Source organism: Falco punctatus, assembly GCF_963210335.1.
Source record: "Falco punctatus genome assembly, chromosome: 9".
Classification (NCBI taxonomy): domain Eukaryota; kingdom Metazoa; phylum Chordata; class Aves; order Falconiformes; family Falconidae; genus Falco; species Falco punctatus.
Window position 1 is genome coordinate 13,077,899 of NC_137589.1, and position 25,063 is coordinate 13,102,961.

Below are 25,063 nucleotides of genomic sequence, written 5' to 3' on the forward strand. Positions count from 1 at the left end.
CACACTAGGAGGGAGGGAGAGCGCATGTAAACAGCATATCTTTTCAAACAATTGTAACTAATCAAAAATTGTTTTTACAAAGCTTCAACCTCCTTCAGAAAACTTGTTCTGTCACAAACGTAGTTTCAGCCTGTAGTGAAACAAGCTGTGTGATTTTGGTCACTAAACATTGTGAATGTGACCCTCCCAACACCATGTAAAAAAACCCACAAATATATATATATATATATATATATATATATATATACACAGACATACATATATTCCAGCCAAAACTGGAGCAGGAAAGGACTCAGCACAGGCTTAAAGCACAAGGGCTGTTTTATCTGACAACTATGCTATGTTACGGCTCTAGGGATTGCTCTTGCTTAAGTGGGGAAGTGGATTGTTGAACAATGGGTAACGCATAATCAAAACAGGCCTCTTCTTCTTTCTCAGGAACACTTGTCTCAGCTTTTTCCAAGATCCCTTTTAAGAAAGCAGCTACAGCAGCATGCACTAAATTAACCCCTAACTCTACCATCAAAGTGAGTCCCACGCTGAAAAAAGCATGAAATTTAACAAACACAGATCCCTATGAAAACAAGGAAGGAATTACAACATAACCCATCACATCATAAATTCAAATTAATGTATGGGCTTTCCTAAAATTGGATTCTCTGAGTCAATGGCATTTGTAGGGTTTTCCAGGCAGTGTGAACACAAGACAGCACTTAACTCACCTACATGCAGGAATTTCTGCTCCCAGTCTGGAGCGAAGCAGTTTGCACTACAGCCAGTGCCAGAGACAGGGTAAGCAAATTGTATACAACCATCACAAAAAGCAGCCAGAGGAGATGAAAGGACTGACTTTATGCATGTGTCATTACTGAGGGTATTGTGTCTGTGGTAGGGGAAGGACCAGAAACGCCAGCTCCTGCGGTTGCTGTCAGGGCAGTAAGTACAGGGCAGGTCAGATGACGGCACCCAAGCCTGGATAGTTCTGTGTGCTTCGTCGACTGCAAAGAGCTGCCTGTCAGCAGTTGTGCACTGGAAAGCACAAACAAAAGGGTGTTTTGGCAAAGTTCATGGTGCAGGAAGCTGGGACCCCATCTCTGCTTTACAGTTAAAATCGTAGGAGGTGAGAAGGTACCAGAAAAATGCAGGGGGAAAAGCGTATGTCTGCACTGCTGGGCTGTGCGCCAGGTGGAGCTAGGAGATGTAATCCTGGCCCGCAGGAGTTCACCGGAGCTCCTGACCCAGATTCGTGGTGCTACGCTGCTTTTAGCATCATGGGGGACAACCTCTCTCCTTCATCACACCGCTGAGTCACCTGCGACTGTTGTTGCTGAGCATCGTCCATTGGACCTCGTTGTGGCTGGAGTTGCCCTTTCTGCCCTTAGGCGAGAAGGGGGTGGCCGGGACAGGATGGACAGCTGCAGTGTCATTTCCTTGCTTCTGTTTCTCCCCTTTGTTTTCTAAGCTTCCTTCTCATGTTGTCTGAGTGGCATAGCCCGTAGCGTATTGAAAGGCTGATAGTAAGATAGATGACATCTGTTTAGGTCACATATTAGATAGGATTAATGCTTCTAAAGACAAGCTACAGCTTAGTTCTCTGCTATCTGAACACATTGGCCCTTGTACATGTGATGGCTGTCAGCTCAAAACCCAGCACTTCTCCAGCTAGAGGAAGATGGAAGCCGGGCATCCGAGTGACCACAGCAAAGGATATGCACCGTTCCCTTCACTGATGCAGACCGGCAGTAAAAGCCACAAGCAGCCGTGAGCTTAGTCCTGTGAAGGAGCTCCCAGAGGAGGATGACATGACCCCACAGCACTGGTTTTGCCCAGAGCGGGGCTGCTGCCCCATGGAAAATGGGTACACTCATTCCAGCTTGCAGAGGTGAAAAAGGCGCACACCCATTTTTGTACCGGGCAGAACTTTTGGCTGCAAGTTTCTTTTTGAGTGAGAAAAGAAATAAAATTCTCATTAACCCACACATCACCCACAAAGTTTACTCATCCCTTCCCCCTTTATAAACCACATGGCTCTGTGGTTTATAGGGGAAGGGGAGTGGGATGCCCTGGACTAGAACACCAGTGGAAAGCACCAGGGTCCCTCCCTCAGCAGGCACACGGTACTTGCAGACACGAGCAGCCCAGGGCTCTACACACAGGCTCGCAGGCATTAGATCCTCCTTATTTGCAAAGGGTCAGCTGGATCTTGTGACCTGCGTAAATAACAAGGCTTTGGAAGGAAGCTCAAAAGGCACATTGTATTCTTCATTTCAGACCCATAGTTCTGAATGGAGGAAAAAGAAATAAAACTTAGAAATCAAAACTTGCTTCACTTTTACAGATCTAAAGTCCCCTGAAAGGGAGACACAAGTGACTGACACAGCAAGTCCCACCAAGGTATTTAACTGGTACTGTGGGAGTCGATGAGAATTATTTATTTCCAACTCATAAACCCACAGGCTGCCTCTTTCTCTCTTGCCAATTAACAGCATTACTTAGCACTAATAGACTGCTTTCATTTTCAAGGGGCTTAAGAAGATAAATTAATCACCTCAACATGTCTGAAAGGAACAGATGGTAATGAAGTATTAACATTGCAATTTCACAGTTGGAAAAGCTCCTCAGAGAGGGGGCCACAGCAGTGTCTGGAGGGCACCTGGCCGTGCCCCCTGTTTGGAGCTGGGGTTCCTGGGTCTTGTCTTCCATCCAAGATTCTGCTTTATCCCAAACTCACCACACATTACTTTTCCTAAGCAAAGCTACACAGTTTTTCTTATTCCATCTTTAACAGGGAGTAACATCTTTCCAGAAGGCCTCTTACCTCAGCATGTCTCCAGACAGGTCGTTACTGCTTTGGATTTAAAAGACTAAATGTCTATCCAATAATGCAATTAGTCCAGCTTGCCATTATTTCTTACTGGCTATAAGCAGAGAAGTGATCAGGAAGAAATACATGCCCCTGTCCCTACACTGGAGATGCTTTTTTCCCTACAGGAGGGTACAGAACAGCTAATTGTATTTTCCTCTCCACTGACTCCTGTCTCGGAGGACCATGGACACGCAGGGAGCAGTGCTGCTCCGTGGTGCCTTTTGGCTCAGCTGTACAACACATCATTTTTTCAGCTACCTCTGGAAGGAAGATAAGCTTACCCTAGAGCAGGGCTTCCTACAGTAAAACTTGTGTAGGAAGGGTGAGATGTGTGGCCGTCCTTAGCAGAACCAGCTCAGGATCCAGGCTGTGTTAGTAAAAGGTCTCTTCCAGCAGCATGAGGCCAAAGGCACATGGTCTGCAAACACCACAGACTGAACTGGGACTGAGAGAGAGCCCACAGGACCCCGTCACGGGGTTGCCATCTTCGGACAGCCCCTCAGCTGCACACCCCCATCCCCATGGCTGGCTCCTCATCACCCTAGGGACAGCAGGAATCACTGGGAAGTTTGTGATACATCTCCTTTGTTACTAAAGCAAGATAATAATTCAGAGTGAAATGAAATGTTATAAATTTTTCAGAGCTATTTCATCAGCATAGTGATATTAGCATCAATTCCTTTCAGTCTGTGCCGAACCACAGACCTAAGCATCTCAGCCCATTATCAATCCCATACCCACCAAGTATCATATACAGTTTGTTCCTTCTAGAGACATTACTTAGTGTCCAGGGATGACATAACATACCCAAAATGCTGCATTACCAGGTGGCTGTTCCGTATTTAAGGGAAAGAAGGAGCACTGAGGCAAGAGGGTTAAGTTCCTCGTGTGCCAGTGCAGCCCTCACTGAGGGTTTGTGCTAAAGGCAACCCCAGCTTGATCAGCTGCAAACGATAGCTGACCATTCGGGCTGGGGAGCAGAGGCAACATGATGCAATGCAAACTGGTTTTCAAATGGGCTCAAGGAAATAATGCACTCTGATTTCACCCTAGCTTGACATGCATCTGTGTTCAGCATTGACCTGCTCAGTTATAAATCTAGTGGAAGTTTTCCTTCTGCTTTAGTTATATTTAAAAGTAGAATGCAATGGATTTGGATTTTTCCAAGTCAGAAAAAATTAAAAAACAGAGATAAGAGCTCTCACGTTTACAAGATTAACACTTGAACAGAGCTCTAATATGAAGAAAGCTTAATATACAACCTAACCGCATTTAAATTTTTTTTTAAATTGAACCCAAATGCAAAGTGAATCCAAATTCCCTTTTTTAAGAGGTATCCATCGTAAAAGTTACACAGCTTATTTTACCCATGTAGCTAATATTTAGATGAGTATTTGTTTGCTTTTTTCCCAGATCTCCATTAACATACCTCGTATTTTAACCTTTGCAAAAGCATAGGAAATCCTCAAACACAAATGATACGACTGTTTCCCACAGCAACTCCAATTAGTATCCTAAAGACTCACCATGCCTGTAATGAGCGAGCATCTGTTTTTCTTGATTAGCAAATCGTTGGTGTCCTTTCCCCTCACTTGTTATTTATTTTTCTCACCCAGGAATGATAATCAGTGTTTAGCACCATAACAGCAAATCTGTACCAATATATAAACCATAGGTAATTCACACCAGAGCTGTGTGAAGTCTAAGAGTTGTTCCAGCCTTTACAGTATACAACAAGCAAAGCACTCGGGGGACTGCCATATTGCTCCAGTCCCTTCTGCAAACTATCTCTTTCTGACCAGTTTGACACTGGTCCTATTTTAGCCTCTTCCTAGAGTTAGGGGCTTTATTTTGGAGGGGTGCTTGGGAAGGCAGGGGTGGGAAGGAGAACTCGTATGCCGAATAGCTTGAAAGTGTGATTACGACGGTCACGGGAGCAAGGGTCACTTGCTATATTAAAGCTTTAGTTTGATTGTTCCAATCTTTAATTTTCCTGCACAGCCAAGGACAAGGTAACAGACAACAGAAGGGTTTAGGCCATTACAGTGCTTAGAATTCTCAAAGTGTAATATTTGAAGAATGGATGAAATCAATGTTTGGTACTGCTTATGATACTCTGGACCAGAAAATAAGCCCATATAAAAACTGTTTAACTAAACGCTAAATAACAGCAGGTGACTTTTTTTTTTACTTCTTTACTTCTAGTAAAACTTTAATAAAAGGAACTTCAACATCTAGGATCATTGTGGAAACCTGGATGCCTACAGCTATAGAGGCATCCTGAGTAAGGCATCATATTCCAGTGGTTTCAGACTCCGTTTGTATAAAACTCATTTTGAGTTCAGACTTTACTGAGGCCAAAGTCCCAGGGCCTGAATGGAGCCTCCTGAACGTAAAGTGAGTTTCACAGGAGCCAGCTCTGTTCAATTCCACTTTGTTCAGAAGTTAGAATTTGTTCTTAAACTAGTCTACATTATTAAATTAGTGCATCGCAGGACATTCCAGCTAGCAGGTCCTGTATTTAAAGATTTTCTAGATGAAATTTTAAAGCTGTCCTAAGCAGCAGGGGCTCCTGCTCATATACAAATGTCAGGCGAGCGTTTTGTAGGCAGCCTGCTAACTTACTGGGACAAAACCCAAACCAAACCAACAAAAGCATGACCACACACTTTTAAAGAAAGAATGGATAATCCCGCAGCAGTAAGTTCTCTGTTATGGCAAGTTTTCCTTTGAGACAGAATGTTCCTCCTCTGTCTTCATCAAACAACACTGCACATTCCTAGTTTCCTAAAGAAGCTTAGACATTGACCAAAGGCCACAGACGACACTGGAAATAATAGTCTCAGCTTCCTTGACAGACCTTTCACTTCAAACAGGCCTTGGGCTATGGCTGCATTACAGTATCATCAAAAGTTTCTCACTGGGAAATTGCAAAGTTGGTTTTGGAAGAAAAATCTTTAAGCTGCCCATATGACCAAGGCACTTGGAACAAATAACCTCAGAGCTGTGCTTTGGCGAAGCACAAAGTCTCACTTTTCAGCAGACGCTTGACTCAGACCAGGCAGGGAACACAAGAGGAGCAAAGGTTACATGCAAACAGTTGCCTGTGGTTTATGCAACAACAGAATAACCACTGTTCAGGATAGATGCACATAAAAAGAACTCACTGGAAATTACTTTTAATATAAGCAGAACAAAACTGCTTATGATTTGTAGGGTATGATAGCGTGACAGACTAATGTGAACAGCTTTTGTTCCATGTCTCTAAAACAAGCATTCAATGAGTAATTCACATCACATGAGTCATCTTTGGTCATACTGTACATTTGTGTCAATCACTTGGTAAACATCAGTGCTGGATTATTTAGAATATATCTCGTCATTACTACAAACTAATTTGAAAGTTGCAGGAGCATCCTCCAACTGTACATCAGCTTGCAAAGGGAAGAGTTCAGACTTGCAATACCGAAATTACTTCAGAGTTATGTAGCAACAGTTGTAATTCTTTGTCATACAGCATTACACTAGTTGTCCATTTGCCTACAGTTAAAGTGGGCTCATATTCAGCATTATTATAAATTAACAGCAAAATATCTCCCAAAACAATTTAAGGGAGTAGGACCGAAAGCTAAGAACTTTGATTAAAGCATCATTTTCTAACTTTGTTTTCTAACCCTAAATTATTAAAATACTTAACCCTAAATTATTTTAAAAAATTATTTTAAAAAGATGCATCATTTAGAAAAGAAGTCTCATTCCTTACAATATCATTTAAAACTAACATAGAAGAATAAAACAGTGCTACATTAAATACAGCCAAGAGCTTTCAGATGGCATGATGTAGGTACAACCTCGCGTCCTGTTATATGGCCCGGTCACGGGTTTTTCCTTGCTTTGCTGTGCATTTGACGGTCACTGAACTTTTCCCATTTATCCTGACGTGGGTTGTCCACAGGTACTGTGTTAACACTTAAGAGTCAGCATTTATTTACAATTTAAAAGCAGCACAGCTGTCCTACATCCTACAGCTGTGCTCACTCCACTGCAGTACTGGAACGAGCACAACAGCTCGGGTATCTCAGGGAATGCATCATTGTTCTGAATGACCTTTTTTTCCCCATTTTATCAGAAGATGGCTCCTCATTACTGTCCCCAGCCAGCTGAGCAGGGTCTGTCTGGAATTGTTCTATTTGAATCTCAAGATGTTTTTGAATGGCTAACCCAAGGACTTCTGGATCCACAGATGCCCCATACACTTCCCATGTCATTCCTTCATCATCCCATCTCACTTCACGTACTGGAGATTTGGGGGCCTCCAAGTCTTGCTCCAAGTTCACCTCGGGGAACACATGCGAGTGGCCTTCTGCTGCAGCCGCCGGGCTTGTTGCCACGGATTTGCACTCCATGGTTGGAAGGGTTTGTACCTCGGCATCTCTAAACTCATGAGCTGGTTTCAATCCTTTGGTTAAATCATTCATAGAGGTCATAGTCCACATATCCTTCATGGTCATTACCATGTCTGCACCTTGCTGGCTACTAAGGGCAACACAGGCAGCCTTTGTTTCTGGAGGAGCTCTCTCTGGCCGAGCGCAGTGTTGAGCATGTTGCGGTTGTTCTCCAGGAATGCTACAGCACTTCAAGACTCTCTTGGCATCCAGGCCTGATTCACTTACTGAAGACACCAGCTTAGGATATGTCAGAATGTCTGAAGTAGAAAAGGAATGAAAATAGCCAGGTGCTGCCTGCTCTTTTCCTGACTCGCTAACCGAGCATATCAACCGTGGCACAAGTTGTATAGATGGTATGGGCAAAGAATGGCAGTAGGCAGGGACGGTGGCATCTACCTTCATACAAGGGTCCTGCCGTATATTACAGGCCCCTGCAGAATTGTTATGAACCGTCATCACCATGGGGGAGTATGCAGAGTTTGGAATAGTACCGTAAGTCAGACCACCGTGAATAATCCCAGTGGCTTGACTGAACATCGTCCTGTTTGAGAAACCATTTCCAGGCATGTGGGGTCCTAGCACGGCAGCGTGAAATGTTCCAGGATCTGTGTAAACAGTAGTGTTACGTGGAATACCGCTGCTGTCAAAGCTGTTTGTGGGTACTTTTTGGTCTCTGGGCAGAACTGTAAGATGAGTCACAAGGTTTTGATAGTGAGATGTATTTTCATTTGTTTCTGATCCATATCTCTGCGTTTGGAAAGACACCCTAGCCATTGGTGGATCGTGCCTGCAGCTAGAACTTAGGCTGGAGTGAGCAGCACTCGTTTCTACGTGAGTGACATATGTCTGTTGTTTGCAACTGCAAGTTAGGTCTGAGTGGCTTCTCTGAAGGGTCGTTCCTGGTTCTTCCATTTTACACATGCTTTGCTGGTGGACGATGCAGGCTGAAGAAACATTCTCAACAGTGCTGCTCTTTACACACATCTTAGTGCCCCCCACTTCCCAGGACACTGGGGACTCTTCAGCAATAAGAATATGGTTTGTAGTCTTACTTCTGCTCTGTGAATTGTCATTGCCTGACCGGTCGCTCATGGTTTGGACCACTGATCCAAGTCCCACCATCCCAGGCTGTGAGAAGGACCACCCAGGACTCCTTGCATCACTCTTGTTTCCCAGGGTATGGCAGATGGTGCTACTGTGGCTTTTCTTTAGCTCCTGTTTGTTGCTTTGACTTTCCTCTAAACTTGATTGCCCACTATAAGCCAGACTTGAGGAGCTCTTCGACAGGGGGTGACTATTGACATTCAAGAGACTGTAACAAGTAGAACTTAGTGAGTCCTGGTAGGAATGAGTGTGGAGCTGGTGGCTGTCAGCTGACATGGCAAAAAAGAGAGATCTGCAAGAAAAGGTGAGAAGAAAAAGAAGAAATTTAAGCAGGAAACAAATGCACTGCAAACTACAGTCTCTGTTGACTTTCTGCCTGGGCTTCTTGCTTTTCACAGCTCACAAATACCTTTCAAAAAGCACTATACTGTAGTATAGCGACTGGCCAGTTTCCACTTTCAGTTTCCACAAGAGGTTTTTCTCCGAATTAAAGCAGGATTTATTGAAATTCTGGGGTTTTTACATGTCACGAAACACAAAGGGGGAAAAAAAATATCTTCTACCTTTTAACAATAACAGTCTCAGCATTGCCAGGTATCATCTCCCCTGATTTTGCTGGAGCCATTTTTGGAATGTCCAGAGATGTCATATAACTTGAGCAAAGACAGAAGTATTTTTAAACAAGATAGCTTTTCGCCATGGTGTTATTAAAGCAACGATGCTAACTGGTTTGTCAAAACAAAAAAATGTTCAGTTTTTAGTTTCTTGACAGTGTCATTTCAGAAGTTATCCAAACACTGCTGGAGCTTGCAAGCATTAACAAAGTCTCAACAACTGAACAAGTTTTCCCTTTTTCCCCTTCCCCTTCCTAATAAGCTTCTTCAGATTTTATTCCACAATACTGTCACTATTTTAGTGAACTGTTTTCCCAGGGTCCACACAAGTGTGCAGTAAATGTGGACAAAATTGTTTTGACCACCTGTAGCAGAGTAGAAATTGGATGAAACCCAAGGAAATGAGCTCTGCCAGGCTTGTTTGGAGTCAGTGCCAGTGGTCCCAGGACAAAAAATGCTGGGCAGCACGGTGTGAAGACATTGGGTCAGTGGGCATTCTAGCTTGTGCTTACTGCTGGCATGATAGGAGGTGGCAGCAAAGAGGGACCCAGTGAAAGGCTGGGGGAGAAACTCCCCTAGGAATCACTGGGCTGTATGGAAAGTGTGCATCTCAGCAGTCTGTTAAGGGTACGTGCTTCCGTGCATGGTTTGGGCTTCTTGTGCCAACCACCTTTGGGAATTCACAGGTTCACACTGGCTGTGGAAGGTACATACTCACTGCACCAGAAGCAGGGTAAAAGCAAACCAAGAAATTCTGTAGCCCAAGTACTGTGGTGGTTCTGTCCTTTTTTTAGTGCACTTAGTCACTTCTATTGTTAGAAAATGCTTGTTTCTACTGAGTGCTATAGTATCCTAGCCTTGTTAACATCTATACTAGCACATCCACATCTAAGAGAAGTTGTAACTGAAGATCTTCAATCTAACCAGATCTAGTGATCCATTTTTGTTGATTGAATCGGATCTTCCCCTGACTGATTACGCACATTCCCTTGGTGTCACAGAGGTCTTGCAACATTTGCGTAACTAAGTTATTTTAATATGGTCATATAACTATATCTATCACACATGCATACAAACATATCCTAAAAGAACCCATTCTGTTGAACAGAAAAATCTAGAGCATTTACTCATTGCTTCCAGGTCAAGCACTGTTGGATATTTTGTTTTACAGAAGTACAGTGGAAGCCACAAGTTGTTTTAGAGAAATCTCCCTCAGATGCACTCTGTACACTCTGCCTCCTTAGCAGGACTCCTACAGAAACCTTCACAGTTTCTTGTGAACTGTACCACTAAAATAAAAACGAATGTGTGGAACAAGAAAGGGTCTTATCCACATTTGGTGGACAGAAGTACTCTGTAAGTGTGACAGGAAAGTCCACTCGTAATGCCAAGAGACCAGTGGCTCCAAGGACTCACATACAAACCTCTCGGTGAGAAGCTTTCAATATGTGATCCTTTTAGTATGACATTTAGAGACTCACAGAGTCCTCTACCAACGCAACTGATGAGGAGCATGCCTTTTGCTCCATCCACGAACCAAAGCTCTGCTGCTGATCCAGACAGTTATCAGTTCTTACACTTGTAATGCCATTTTCATTGTTAACTTTGGCAAGCTAACGGTTCAGGCTGCAGTTTTCCCATCACCTGAAATCCACTTGCCTTGGCAGTTTTCCATAATGAAATTAAATTGAGCAAGACAACGTTAAAAAATAACAATGTTTGCAATCGCTTGAGTAGCTTCTTGTTGTGGGCTGTGTACTAGGCACTTGAGGTTGGCAGCAATACCCTCTATCATTAGGCTTTGCTTGAATTTGGACTGTGTGCAGAAAAAAGGCAGTTCCCCCTCCTTCCTACGTGCTTGTTTAGTTAGAAGTTAAACTCGTTACAGACTCCACCCGCATCAAGGCTGCTCTTTACACCACGCAGCCTCCGGGCCCTGTAGGACTCCACAGGCTGGTGGCATCAAAGGACAACGCAAAAGCATCTTTTCTTCTAGGAATGGAATTTTTTCAGATTCCTGGGTTAGAGACACTGCTGAGTGCAGCTGCAGCCAAAAGCAACCACTTCTGGCCAGGCTGGCCATCAACATATTTCTGCAAGTTTTCCCAAAGCCCTCACAAAATCTCACTCAGCACTTCGTAGAGAAGCAAGAACTGGGAACGTGACAGTTTTAAAACACTTCACACTCCTCCTGCAGCCACTTAACACAGATAGGTATAGTCTGCCATGGAGTTCAGAGCAGTCAATAGGATTAAACACCAGAGCATAGCTGTCCGCAAGGTGAAGACTGTACATTTAATCTCCTTAAAAGATAACGCCTGCAAAGGCTCTCGCACACACTGGGATGAAACAACATTTACTAATGGAAATCCCCAGTCACAAATATTGAGTCTCAGGTGAAAGGAAGCTTCAAACATATCCCGTTACAGAAGATACAAGGCTGTGCAAACTTTGAGGAGCTCTCTCACAAAGTTTACGAGGTTCAAACACGGGTATATAGGCACAGAGACCTCTATTTGCTTTGTTTACTTAGCATTGCTGCAGAAACCTCTGTAATTGGCAGAAGTGAAGCAATCTGAGATTGATTCATCACCTGAATGTGAAGAAACACATTCAGGTGAATGAAACAGTCCAAGTATATTGACATCACTGAAAACACCACCTAGTGTGGTTTGCAACGAAACCCCCAAAGAAAACTCTGCAGAGATTTATTTTTGCTCCAGCCGCGTAGACTCCAACCGCAGCTGAAATCAAGACCAAACATGGGCCAATGCTACATATATTACACATTACAAACACACGTATAACATTATAACCACCGAGTATCAACAGCATGTGAACACTTTTGCTCAGACAGACAAGTGTTCCATGCTAACACAATTGTAACAATTATCCTGTGACTTTGGGACCTTAAAACAACAGGAACAAGGATCAATGAAGTAAAACAGCATCTTACCTGATACTTTAGGACATAGTTAAGGAGGGAGGGAGGGGGGAAATGATAAAAAAGAAATCAAATCCCCATTCAAACATGATGAATCAGCTTCCCTTAGAACAACGCACTTTCTTTCCTATTGTGTTGAAATCCAACGCTACATTTTCCCAGACAGCTGGAACACTTCCCCGTTTGTAGCCCACCTATTGCTTTCCCCCTCCATTCCCTGCTCCTGTTCCCCACTCACTCCGGAGAGACCTGTGAGCTCTCACACTGGCAGCACGCTTTGCCCGCCTGGCAGAGGCAGAGCCCCGAGCCAGCCTGGCACACGTGGGGCTCCGCACGCAGCGCGCTGGCTGCAGAATCGCTCACGCTGGTGGACCTGGCCCTTCCTCACCTCTGCTGCAGTCCAGCCTTGCCACAGCATCCCACAGCAGCACAGGCAAGCACGCAGGTGTGCCTTAAACCGCATCAGCTTGTTGACCCTGATTGCTCTTTTTATTTTGTATAACTGTCTTAGCTTTCCCTGCGCCACATCATCAACCCAGCCACACCGATTGCTAAGGTTAGCACAGGGAATAAACAGAAGACCACTCCCCACTGCAAAAACCCACAAATTTACTAGTGGCATAAACCCAGAGCAAACCTGCACGATGCCCTGCTTCCTAAGGCTTTGGAAAGGGCACATAATCCCTCGTCCACCTTCCCAGGCTCCACATTTCACACGTGCAAAGCTGGCGCTCATTCCCCAGCGTATGCAAAAGTTCTTACAGGTAGGTATATACACCCCTACGGAGGAGTCACAACACTGCACGTACACACACTGGAGGTGCTGTTCCCTACACGAGTTCATGCAGGCTGCATCCAGCTGATGGTTTCTGAGAAGGGGAAGGAAGCAGAAGCGTCTGGATGGTTATACCAGCACATAACCAACACATGTCCAGGGAGGGGCTGGGGGCAGCTACCGAGAACAATGTGACAAACTAAAAAAAAACAACCAACCAAACAACCAACCAACCAAACAAAAACAGATCAAAAAATAGCAACCCCAAAACATGGAACCCCTCTAATTTCACAGTCCTGCAATGCCGTTGTATTTTGTGAATCAGCTAATGAGGAATGGATTACCCATAGGAAACATGGATACAAACACGGCTGACTTCATGGGTACTCAGGGACCTGAAACTTTTTTGTGCGTGTTGGGCAGAAAAGACTGCTTAGCTTAACTTTTCTTTTTTAAAAAGTAAATACATAGCTTACAGGAAAGTGATTTTATGCAGAAATACCGATTGTAGATTCTGAGTTGAACTGAGATATTTTCATTTGGACATTCAAAGGAAATCCACACCTGAACGCACAAATAAGCAAGCATGAACTTTGAGGCAGATACCCTGCTATGAATACATAGAGAATTGTTAGACAAGCAGAGAAAGGATTAGGATAGAAATGGAATTAACATCCACTATTTTTGGCTTAGCTTCAGATAGCTTATGAGGGGATCTAGGCTGCTTTCACTAATTCCACTGAACTACTTTAAAGCAACAAATGTTTATTTTGCTATGACTTATGATTAAAGTTGTGACCTATTTAATGCACTAGTAAATTTAGTCTTAGAATATTAAATATCATGGACGTTATCAATTAAAAGACGTTCAGTAGTATATTAACTATGATTCTAGAATTCTTCAGTATTTTTGTATACCATGCATGTACATTTATTTATAGTTTTGACAACAAACACAAGTGGATATAAGTAGAGTGGTTCCTTACAGTCATGTCAACGTATAGAGCAAGCTTTCATGAAATATAATCATACCACATGATATTTCAGTATGATTTTATTTAGCTCCTACGTTATGTATTCCCAAGTGATTGCTTTCTTCCCTGCACTGGCAGGCTTCAAAAGAGCAATATGATAAACAAGACATCCACAAAACAAATCATAGTTTTCATAATAAGGATAGTAATACGGGACGTTAACACAAGACGATGTGTTAATAACAAAAGAAATCCAGCTGTGCTAGCATTTCCTCCAAGAAGCAAAGAAAAAAACTACAAAATGCCATAAAAGTAACACAAATGCTGGATCCTTTATCCCACGAAAGGAACTTTTGAGTACCGTCTCAAGCTCTGTACTATAACTTCACAAGTTACACGGCACTGCCTGCTCTTTCATCAGTGCTGTTACTGCACTAAGTAAGTGTATTGTGATGCAGTATGAATTGCCTAACACATTACACAGTACAAGTTAGCTGCAGAATTTGGGAAGAGACAAAGAGAAATTTCACTTAAAATTTAATACTATTTACTAGAAAAATACATGCCATGCCAGAGACTTATTTCTCTGTTTCCCATGCTTTATTTTTGCTTTATACAACTATGATGGTCAACCCACAATCCAACAAGACCTGTAATAGTGACAGCAGGCTGTTTCACCTGTCTTCACTTTACTGATCATAACACTGAAAAAAAATATTTCTTTTCTTCATATATTTCATTTTATGCTTTCAAAACCAGTATCTGACTGCAAAATAAGTGATAAAATCAGAGCCAGTTTCAGAGGTGACAGCATTAATATGCAAGTGTGGAATCTGGAAGACATAGGTGATTTGATGCATACCAGAATTTTTGGATGATGACTGTTAATTTTGGGTACTGACCAGGACACTCCATGGCAGGCATTAGCCCTTTTTGAGAAGACATGCAGCATTAGGGGGTTGCAAGGTATTTGCCCAGAATTCACTCCTTCATTTGCACCATCCTGGCCCCACTGTGCATCAGCACTCAGTAACCTCTGCAATAATCAGCTTGATCAGACGAACAGAATTTCTGCAATAGCACCAAATTCCATGACAAACACACGTATGTTTTATTATAAGGAGAATAGTGTGATTTGAACTAACTTACGAGATCTACTTGAATTGATGGCTGCTATATGTAAGTTCTTAACTCTATTTCATCTTGTTACAAACACCCTGGGTTATAAATTTGAAAAGGCAAGAGCAGTTTATGGTTATAATGACAGAACTTTAATTACAGCCCAAGGGGCAGCTGCCACTTAGCCATAAACACTGGCTGACACCTGCCTGGGACACAGGACAGCACACACAGAAATACAGCACAGAAATTTCTGCCTGAACAGCCGAGTTACCTTGGGTACCAGAAGCAATGCAACATGTCCACATGGTGTTCTCTTCAGGTCTGCTATTTTAAGCAATGTGTCTTCCTTATTGGCATCTACAACTAAACTTCTAAGGCAGATGTTTGCCATGGTAAAAGGATATAAAAAGGAACATCATCTAATATGACATTAATTTCTTCTAGAGCTGTTCTCATTTTAAAGAGGCTCATACCACCAAAATAATTTTCAACAAAGCAAACACCGGAGTATGGTCATGTCTAAAAATTTATCCCTGCTTGCCCACATTGAGAATTACTGATAACTTGCACAAGACAAGATCTGTTTTGCACTTACATGAAGACTGACATGCCAGCATCAGGAGACCTGATGGCCTCCCCCTACCTACACTCCCTTCAAAGAAACAGTCCATTAGCAGTAATCACTAACATCTACTGTTGGCCGGGGGGATTCAAGCCACTTGGAAGGCATTGGCAAAACAGGATTAGCCATGGTAAAAAGCTTAGAGATTCAAGTGCCTGGGATTAGGGGTTTTTTGGTCTTTTTAATTGTTATTTTATTTCGGTGAGGCATAAGGGAAGGGAAAAAATAGAGGAGTTGAAATAGGGGAAAAGGTATCACTCACCAGGGAACTTCAAGGAAATTCTGTGAATACAAGGATATTAATGCAACTAGATTAATGAAGAATCAGGTTGAGACCCAAATTACTTAACCTTTAATCCATCATCTTCCTTTAGGCTTTCCATTTTGGAATAGCATTATAAATTAACTATGCCTTGTTCAGTTCAATCTGCTAATACCCTCTTGTAAATATTTTGGGTCACCGTGTATTTCCAAGTGTCAGACAGATCTCCAGGAGACACTGATCTGGGCATCTACAAATACCACCCGATGCACACAACAGCCAAGTGCATACTGTCTGTGCAAACGGATGGGATCCTTGTTTGGTTCTGCCCCAGTACAAGCACCAGTGACAGCGGTGCATGTCACTGGGACCATAATTCACCCGCAGGAAGAGGAAGAGGAGCACATTTGACACAAGAGCAGAAGAGTTATGATCCTCAGTGTGCAGCATAGCAAAGGCATAGATTGCGTGTGGTTTACGTGTGTGTAAGCTGACTTGTCACAGCTTTTCTTTTGTTTCTGTTAATTATCACTTTAGCTATCAGGCTTTTCTAAAAGACTTTGTCTTTTCCCTGTCCAAAGCTGAGCACACTGGACAGACAGCTCTCTCTGCATCGATTGGCAACAAAGGGAAAAGGAGAGAGTCCCCTTTTCCTGAGGATTAATGAACCTCAGCTACCTCCTTACCGAGGAGCCAAGCAGAGACCTCTTCCCCCAATGCTGAAGTTACCGTGGGGAGCCTGCTTACCAGCGGCCTCGGCAGGGGGTAACAAGCTCATTGCCATGTCAGAAAGTGAATAGATTCAAACATTTGCTGATACAGTCACCTTAAGGCAGAATGACAAGGCCATTGTGTCCACAATTATCCCAAGAGCATCATAAGAAAAGTCATGCAAGAGGGTGATTGCTGGCTTTTAAGAAATAGCAGGGGCAGCCCACAGTCCTGGCGGTGCCTGAGCCTGGAAAGAAGAGCTGGGAATGCTAAATTCTAAAATAAAAAAGCTAAAATGAGAGTGCTGTGAGAGAAGAGCCTGTGGAGGATGAACCAAAGGAGACTGTTTTAATGACAACTTTAATTGAATTCCTAGGAAGAAGAATTCACGTGGGGCTGTAAATAAATAATTGGGAAAGCGGGGAGGGGTACGCTCTGTTGCAAGGGAGGCGTGTGCTGGGTGTAGCCCTGACACCACCACACTATGCACTGTGCAACTAGGCGTCCTCTTCACCACCTGTCTTTATTTAATCATCCATCCCAGAAACAACTTCAAAGTTCTCTTGGGATTTTGATCTTTTTTTAGAAGACATTTATAAGCAAAACATTACTCCCATTGTGTCTTCATGTGCACACAGACCTACCTCAGTGTACAAACTGCCCTACATATACCCGACAGAGCTAAAATGTGAGATATTGTAGTCATATTGGACGCTCGCTATTGGTATTTGACAGCTCACTTCTTTAAAATTTATCTCTTCAGCCAGAAGACTTAAAACTTTTTCATTACAAATGAAATATGCTGATACGGTCATGTAATCAGCTGTTTCCAGCAGCTGGGGCTTTAATAAAAAAATCATCAAATATTACGACAGCAGGCAACACTGACCTAGAATCATGCTTACTGTGAACAGTGTGTGCCTACAGAAGTGGTACATTAATATAATTGCCTTTCTGCTTTAAGCAGAACAGAATTATGCAGAATGAAACTTAATTCAGCTGCCAGGTTTGTGCTGCTAAGAGCTGCCGGTGGTACAGAAGTCCTGTGAGCAAAGCATGTCATAATTTTTTTAGGAATTGATCTTTATCGCACAAAATTTGCAGTGGCCTGTTCACATTTGCATTTATTTCGGAGAGACAGATGCTAGCAAACCTTTTCGCAACAGAGGATCAGATCCTATTCCATCACATGTGCCAGTCTGGAGGGGACAGGCTCAGTCTGGTATCGAACAGCTCCTCGCCCTCAGGTGTGGGTTGGCTCCCCAGTTCTGAGCAGACCGTGCCCAGAGCCATGCCACCGACCCACAACTCTGCAAAAACACAGGGCCACAGCTGGCTCAGTGAGACCCTCTACCCATCAGAGGCCCAAGCAAGTAAAATGTGTGAATCACAGTTGCCTGTGAAGCATCATGAACGTAAAAATCCTACAGCAACCGAAAAGCCTGCTTCCAGCCCGCTTCCAGCCTGGCAGCAGGGGAGTGCAGCCCCAGCATTCCCGAGGCCAGGAGTTTGCACGTCCACCAACCTCCACCCAAACTGGCCAAGCGATTAAAATATCTGCTTGGAAATACATGTGGTTTTAGTAGAACACAATCAAATCATCATTTTTGCTGTTTGCTTGAAAGCTTAAAAGCAACAGTTAGAGGGAAGATAAGAACTCAGTGTGGCTTAGCATGGGTATCCTAGCTTCAACTTCAGGATTCAGCACTGTAGTTAGTTACTTCTGGATACGAGGGGGCTGAGATACCCCACCCTGAGGAGTGAACGTGCATCTGACTCCTAAAGCTCCACGGGAAGGTCGATGTGCTCTCAGAGCAGGTGCACTGCCCTGGCTGGAAGGAGGAGGCCAAAAGCACGGCACTGAGCCCCCACCTAACACGCCCGGCCTCCCAGAGAAACGCCAACAAAGACCAAAGCTTTACAACCAGTTACAACAGCAGAAAAGGAAGCTCAAATCTGCCTTAGAAATCCTGACTAGGTACAGCCGCAGGTACAGTGGCTTTTCACGTTCACGCATCATCCCTACTGAGGATGGCAACTCCTGTAGCGGCAAATGGGAACGATGGTGACATAAACAAAAGTAACAGCAATCTGAAGCTCTCCAAACAACTCTGTTAGGATAAAGGAAGACAATATTTACAGACTGAAAGATGCACCAACGAAACAATCAAAGGTGGTTCATTCATCTTCTACATGTAGAATAGTTAAATTGCTTTCCTGCCTGAAATAAAACCTTTGGCAACTTACCTAGTGAGACTTAGCAACTTATCCTCATTTCTTGTTCCCGTATTTTTCCCTGTGATTGAACAATACACAAGGGCTACAAAAAACCCAAACAACCCTTTAATTCTTTATTTAATGACAGTGTTTATGAACTGTACACAAAACACTGGAGAAAAGAAAGATTCAAAAAGGCAATCCATCTGCCTCCAGAAGCTGCTGTCAGCAGTGGTAGGGAGAAGACTGTCAGAAGACTGACCCAGATTATAAAAACAATTGCTCAGTGATTAGAAAGAGGAAACAGTTGCCTCTGTCTGTGTTCACTGACACACTGTATGACCTTGAGCAAGCCATTCCCTCTGTGACTCAGTTTACTCCTCTGTGACTCAGGGATTAGATGCAGAAGCCCTAATGTAGGCATTTAAAGGCTTAATTCATGATTCCAGAGCACTCTGAAATCCCAGAATGAAAGCTATTAAATAAAAGACATTGAGAAGAATATATTCTGGCCTTTCTTTTGTCATATTTGGTTTGAAAGAAATAAATAGAGCATCTCTATGTGAAATTCTGGTTGCAGTTGCAGAAGACTCATCTCACTGGTAACGTTCACACACTCTTGGTGCCTCAGAAGCACTTGCTGAAAGCAGCCCCTCCGCTAGCTTCCCCGCATCAAGCGAGGGTGAGTAATCTGCAGGATTTCAAGTACATAAACCCAGTATTAACGGAATTTCTCAAATTAGGTATCATGTGTATATATTGTATATATAATACGCATGCTAATACCACGCATATTACATATGCATGGTATATTATGTAGCAATGATTTATTATAAGTAGGCTCTTTATGAGCAGAGCTGTCACAACTGCAGACCACGTCGCCCTGCAGTGCTACATTCACTCACAAGCTTTTATTTACTATGATGAACTTTTCATTAAAATCTGTCTGGCAGAGGGATTCTGTGACACATTTATGTTTTCAGTTCACGCTGCAAGCTGTCTTTTGTGTATCTGTAAGCTGGAAAAGACCTGGCAGTCTCTATCCAGAGGGATAAGTGGTGCTGCACACATGTAGTCAAGTAAGTATTGAAAAGGACTCATAAGAAGGCTACATAACCACATTTCATAGCGTTGCTAAAAGTTCCTATTGTCTGCATAAGCTAGCTCTGAAATGATATAAACAAAAAATATGGGAGGAACTAAGAAGAAAAAATTTCCTTATCAAACTCGATATTTAAATAACAGTTACTATGTCAAAGTGTGGTGTCTCTCTCGAAAAAGCAACTGTCCCAATTACTGTGGTCTAACCAGAACTATGTGGGAAGCTCTTATCTATTTTCAGAAAACATCTGAAAGGGATGAAAGGGAGCTTCTCTACTCTCTCAGGACTAAGAGAAGAAAGAGAAGAAAAACATTAGAGCTTGGCTAGAGGAGAGCCCGTGCTCACAAGATGCTATCCAAAGCTTGTTTGACACCAGAGACCTTAAGGAGAGAAACCCCAAGATATGGTAAAGCAGCTGACTAAAGCTTGCAAATGTTTTGTCAAATCCGAGTATGTGAAGAAGTTCCTCAAGAACTTCTGTTTACACCCTGCTCTATATAAACAAGCAAGTTTCCCCTCCTCTTGGTTAATCTCAACCACAAAATGAGCTGCAGAAGTCTCTGCTTCCTTATTAACAGTCAATAATGTCAGAAACACAAAATATTGTGGTATAAATGCAGAGCAGCTCAAGAGCTGCGAGACAAAGCGGGTTCCTGTCATCACCACGGCAGATGAAGACCCCACCTCTGCGATGGGCAGCTAGAGGGTAACCCGTTAAATGTCTGCTGTTAACCACTAGCAACGAGGCACTGGTTATAAGGAATTAAGTCTCCATTACAGGAATTCTTCGCTTGTCAAACATTTAGTTTGACCATATTCAAGACCCAAGTGGACAAAATCCTAAGAAATCTGATCTGACCTCATAGCTGTCTCTGCTTTGAGCAGCAGGTTGGAATAGATGACTTTCCAAGGTCCCATCAAAACTGAATGATTCAATGATTATTTTTTTAACTGTTTTCATAATTTTTTGCTTTTACCTGTCTTTGCCAATGAGAAGTTTTCATGAGGCTTCTCATCCTGAACCTCAAAAGAATGTGCAACCATTTTGCAATATTAAACCGTCTGATTGATTAGTAGAACCTCTACCTTTTACTGGAACAAGGTGAAATAGGAATGACTTTTGAAAGGAACCACAAACCTGACCCCTGTGCTCTACAGGCAAGGTGATACATTGGAATGAGGCAACGAATTCCAAAAGTTTCTTTCCAGTCTGTCAGCCCTTTCTTGTAACTAAATCAAGAAAAGCACTGCACTATTTCCATTGTTTAGAGGCCATTGAGAACCAAATACAGCTTCTAAAACAAGATGTATCCTTTTCCTTGACAGCGTTTCAAGACGTACTTATCTACCCTGTTCAGTCATAAACACTGAACTTTCCCAGCAGATTCATTGCAAAAGCCAATAAAATAATTTTGAGTCTAAAATAAAAAAAAAAATTTAGTTTAGAAGGGTTAGCGTGGCTTTGTGCATTCATCATCTCTCCAATTTCCACACCAGGTCTGCTTAGTTTGAGCTGAAAACAAAGTCAGATCTTTCAACGCAGCTCAGATGAACTGGGTTCTGCCAGTTTCATTCACTGTTGACTAGAGTAAAACTCTCCAAGTCAAATGAAGGTTTTACAACTGCTCAATCCCATTAATCTTCATTTGCACTCAGGTGTACCCTTGCTAAAGCTTAATTAGCAAATATTCTGCAGATGGAGAAATGCACTGGCTCCTTTTTCTGTATTAGATCTACACTGCGCAAGAGCTGAGCCATAATTTTGGAAGACATACTACTTTAAAGATGCACACAGGGATGGGACAGGCCAGTTTAAAGGTGATCTTTCTTACAACGCTTTTTTGGTGCAGCCTGACACCTGGATGTAACTCACGTGCTTAATGTTCACACTCAACACCACGCTAGCAAAGACCTGGCTGATGTCTTCATTTAGTTAGCCTGTCCCCCGTCCCATGCTCTCAGTATATACACCTAAGCAGCCCCAAAATAATTTTTTGTGGTTCCTACTGCTAAAGATAATTTCTGTGAATGGAACTTTATTCTGAAGAACTTTAACAGCTTTTGCAAAGAAAAGAGACCACCTTCTTCTCCACCACCCACTAAGGAATCAGAAGATACTCCTAAAGGACAGTTCTTAACATAGATATGAACTATCAGCGGCATAGCTTTAGATTAATTCCATAGTCATAATGCATCTGTAAGAAATACCACATCAAATTATCTGAACCAGAGAATGGCTCATTTAGTATCTCTCTGCTCACTGCCTTCACGCAGGTATTCCTTGGCACTGTATCCCAACATTTCTTTCCATTCTCCCCCTCTTTCTGCTTTTACAGAAACAATCGCTCTTACCACTGAAACATCCACCACCCTCCCCACAAGGAAAATATAGACTATTAAGAGTTTGGATGATTCACGTCTTCCTGAATTTTAATAGCCCAAGGAGAAGTGTTTTCACATAGGATACGGTATATGCATACAGCTTTACAGCTTACACAAGTTAAAAACCCTCTTGTTACTGTGCAATGAAACTGCAAGAATGAACCAAAAGGCCAGTGCCTGCAAACCCTCGAGTGTAACATCATTTGCAGCCTGATCCATGCTATACAGCTGTTCTTGGGCCAGAATGGTTTGGGACTGCAAGCAATGAAATGTCACATGCATCTGCCAAAGACAGAAACTTTTGTTTCTTTTAGGAAGTAATGGAATTGCCCAATGACTTAAGGAACGCCTGCAATGATAAACCCATGGCACATGATTACAAAAATAAGATTTTTATTTTTTTCTGATTCATTGGAAAAAATACTTCTAGGACACAGCAAATTAATAACTACCATTAACAGCTGTCTGTCTAGTTCCTGAGCCTTTGAAAGCATCTTTCCTAGGCTGCATTCTCCTGCAAATTGTATAACAGCTTGCAATATCCAAATACAAGGGACCAGTCAAGTACAATCCATCCTCATTTTGTAACATTAACTACAGGGGAAAGGAACGGAGAATTCAGCCTCTTTAACCTCCAGAAGAGCTGCTGAGGAAGGAAGAGGATTTTGTTGCTGTTCTGCACAGAACGAACCAGCCTGCAGACAGGTGTAATGTTATCTCACTGGTACAGCAAATACCTCTGCTCATCTGGAGTGTTTTAAAGCTGCCTCGGGTTTACCCTTGACCATTGCCCTTAACAGAAAGAAGATTGAATTTCAGAAGTATAATGACCATCAATACCAATTTCCTTCCGTTCCACCCTCCCTCATACCCTCTTATTTCTCAAGTGTATTTTGAATGTGCATAGTTTACTATAGAAAGAGAAATGTGGGTTCGGTATGGTTGTCTAATGGGGAATTATCATATTTGGTGTTGTAAACCAGTTCAGACATCACAAGGCTGTATGCAGTTTACTGCTCTTGTTTGGGCAGCCCTAGATAAGTGTCAGATAAACTAATCTGCAATTGCAGCTCTCTCTAAAGTACAGTTAAGATAAAATGTCTAGACAGTAAAAATCAACAAGACCCTATAATCAGGGAAGAGTGTTTTGCAGAGTAACTGAGCCATGGCATGAAAACATGAAGCCCTCATCTAATCCACCCTCTTAAATGAAACCTTCCCCAAACGTAATTCTTTTACACAAAGACTCTACTCCGTGTAAAAGTCTTTGAAGTCGGATCTTACTGCAGTCTATGTCCTGCAAACGTTCAGGCATATGCTTAACCTTAAACATGCAAACCACTATTTGGAAGCTTGGTGCAAGGAAATCACTGATATTTTGGCACTGGATGATTACTCTGAAGCATGAGTCGCTGGAAAAGAGGTAAGTTTTGGTCTTTATATGGTCCATCTCATTTATGCACAAGATCAACATCTTACAAAATATATTTATCCAATGGTTATCTTTCCAGTCACCTTTCATGCTTAGAGTTCTCTAAACAGAAACAACTACTGGCTCTTCCCCTCCCTTTTAAACCTCTTTCCCTAAAATCCAGAAGTGCATCAGCACAAAATCTTACCTTTAATCACAGGAGGTTATAAACTACAACATATGCGCAAAACACTCTCCTGCTATGGTTTCTGATCTAAAACATTTACTCTAGTGATAACAAAAAGCCAAACCAAATCAAACCTTTGACTTCAGAAAAGACGCGTTTTGGTTTAAGAGAAAATGTTAGTGGTTGTTCTAAATAGTGATTATCATTTATCTAGGAAAGAAGAGTATTAAACAAAGCTGATATGCAGGTGGCGTTGAAATATTCCTCAGCTTTTCTGTTGTGTTGGATATTAACTTCTTAGGAATTCAAAAAACATGTGGTAGGCATAGTGGAAGAAAAAAAGGGAAACCATTCTCTGGCAGATTAGTCCTAAAAAGGTAACAATTTAAAGCAATACAATTTACCCCTTTTCATTCTTTTTTTAGTATCAAAACCCCGACATACCCACAGAAGATCATCAAAAAGCATCTTCATAAACTTGTAGATGTGCAGAGGAATAAGATGAATGGGACTGGGGGGGTTCTCCCCCAAAGAAACAGTAACAAGGATATCTGAGCAACACTTGCTGAAAGACAGATACATACACATCTAAATGAAAGACACCAGCACAAAACCCCCACCTCCTGCAGAACTACATGAAATTCAATCAAAGCTCGGAGACACAGTTCCCGTCAACGTAGTAAAAGAGAAAACTACGATTTCCTTGGCTTTTCAGCCCGGCTACCAACCCCCTGCTGCCGACACGGCACTTACAGAAGCCTGGGTCTGTCTCTGTGCCGCTCCTCTCCCTTCCCCTCATCGGCTTTGTTACTCTCAGAGACCTGCTGGCACAACGGAGAGGGCTCCGCGTCCTCCCAGGAGAGGAGAGAACGGGCAACACATGGCTTCCGTGGTCCTTACCTTCCCCCTCCTCAGGGACTGCACATCCAGCTTCCCTGCCCAACGTACTTGGAGGGGATTTAAAACAGATGCTCAGAAATCCGAGGAGAATGAAAGGCAAGAGAGTTCGGATTTCCTTTGGGAACTGGGCTCCTTGGTCCGCCTGTGCTGTTGGCACCAAGGTAGGCTGAGGGGGAGGAGGAGGGATTGTTAGAGAGCATCAAAGGCAGGAGCCTGGGAGACGGGGTTTCCTCTGCCTGGACGTGACGCCCCTTCCTGCCTCCCCTCTTGGCTGGAGAGGAAATAAAATGGAGCCCAGGAGGGAGGGAGGGAGAGAGATAATCCTGCGGCTTCATCCGATTAGAGAAACTGGGCCTGTGCAGAGCCGGCAGTGCCGCCAGGGAGGCACGGGGAGGGGAGGCAGAGAGGGGCAGGAAGAGGAG

General features: G+C 42.9%; 1 protein-coding gene across 1 annotated transcript; it reads right to left on the bottom strand.

Moving 5' to 3' along the window:
- Positions 1-37: 37 nt before the first annotated feature.
- On the bottom strand, positions 38-24,635 carry GPRIN2 (G protein regulated inducer of neurite outgrowth 2). Its single transcript, XM_080402826.1, has 2 exons — positions 24,495-24,635; positions 38-8,710 (listed from the first exon to the last, which is right to left on the bottom strand). Exon 2 carries the CDS (start codon positions 8,692-8,694, stop codon positions 6,901-6,903), a length of 1,794 nt encoding a protein of 597 aa, XP_080258952.1. The 5' UTR covers positions 8,695-8,710; positions 24,495-24,635; the 3' UTR covers positions 38-6,900.
- Positions 24,636-25,063: the final 428 nt, after the last annotated feature.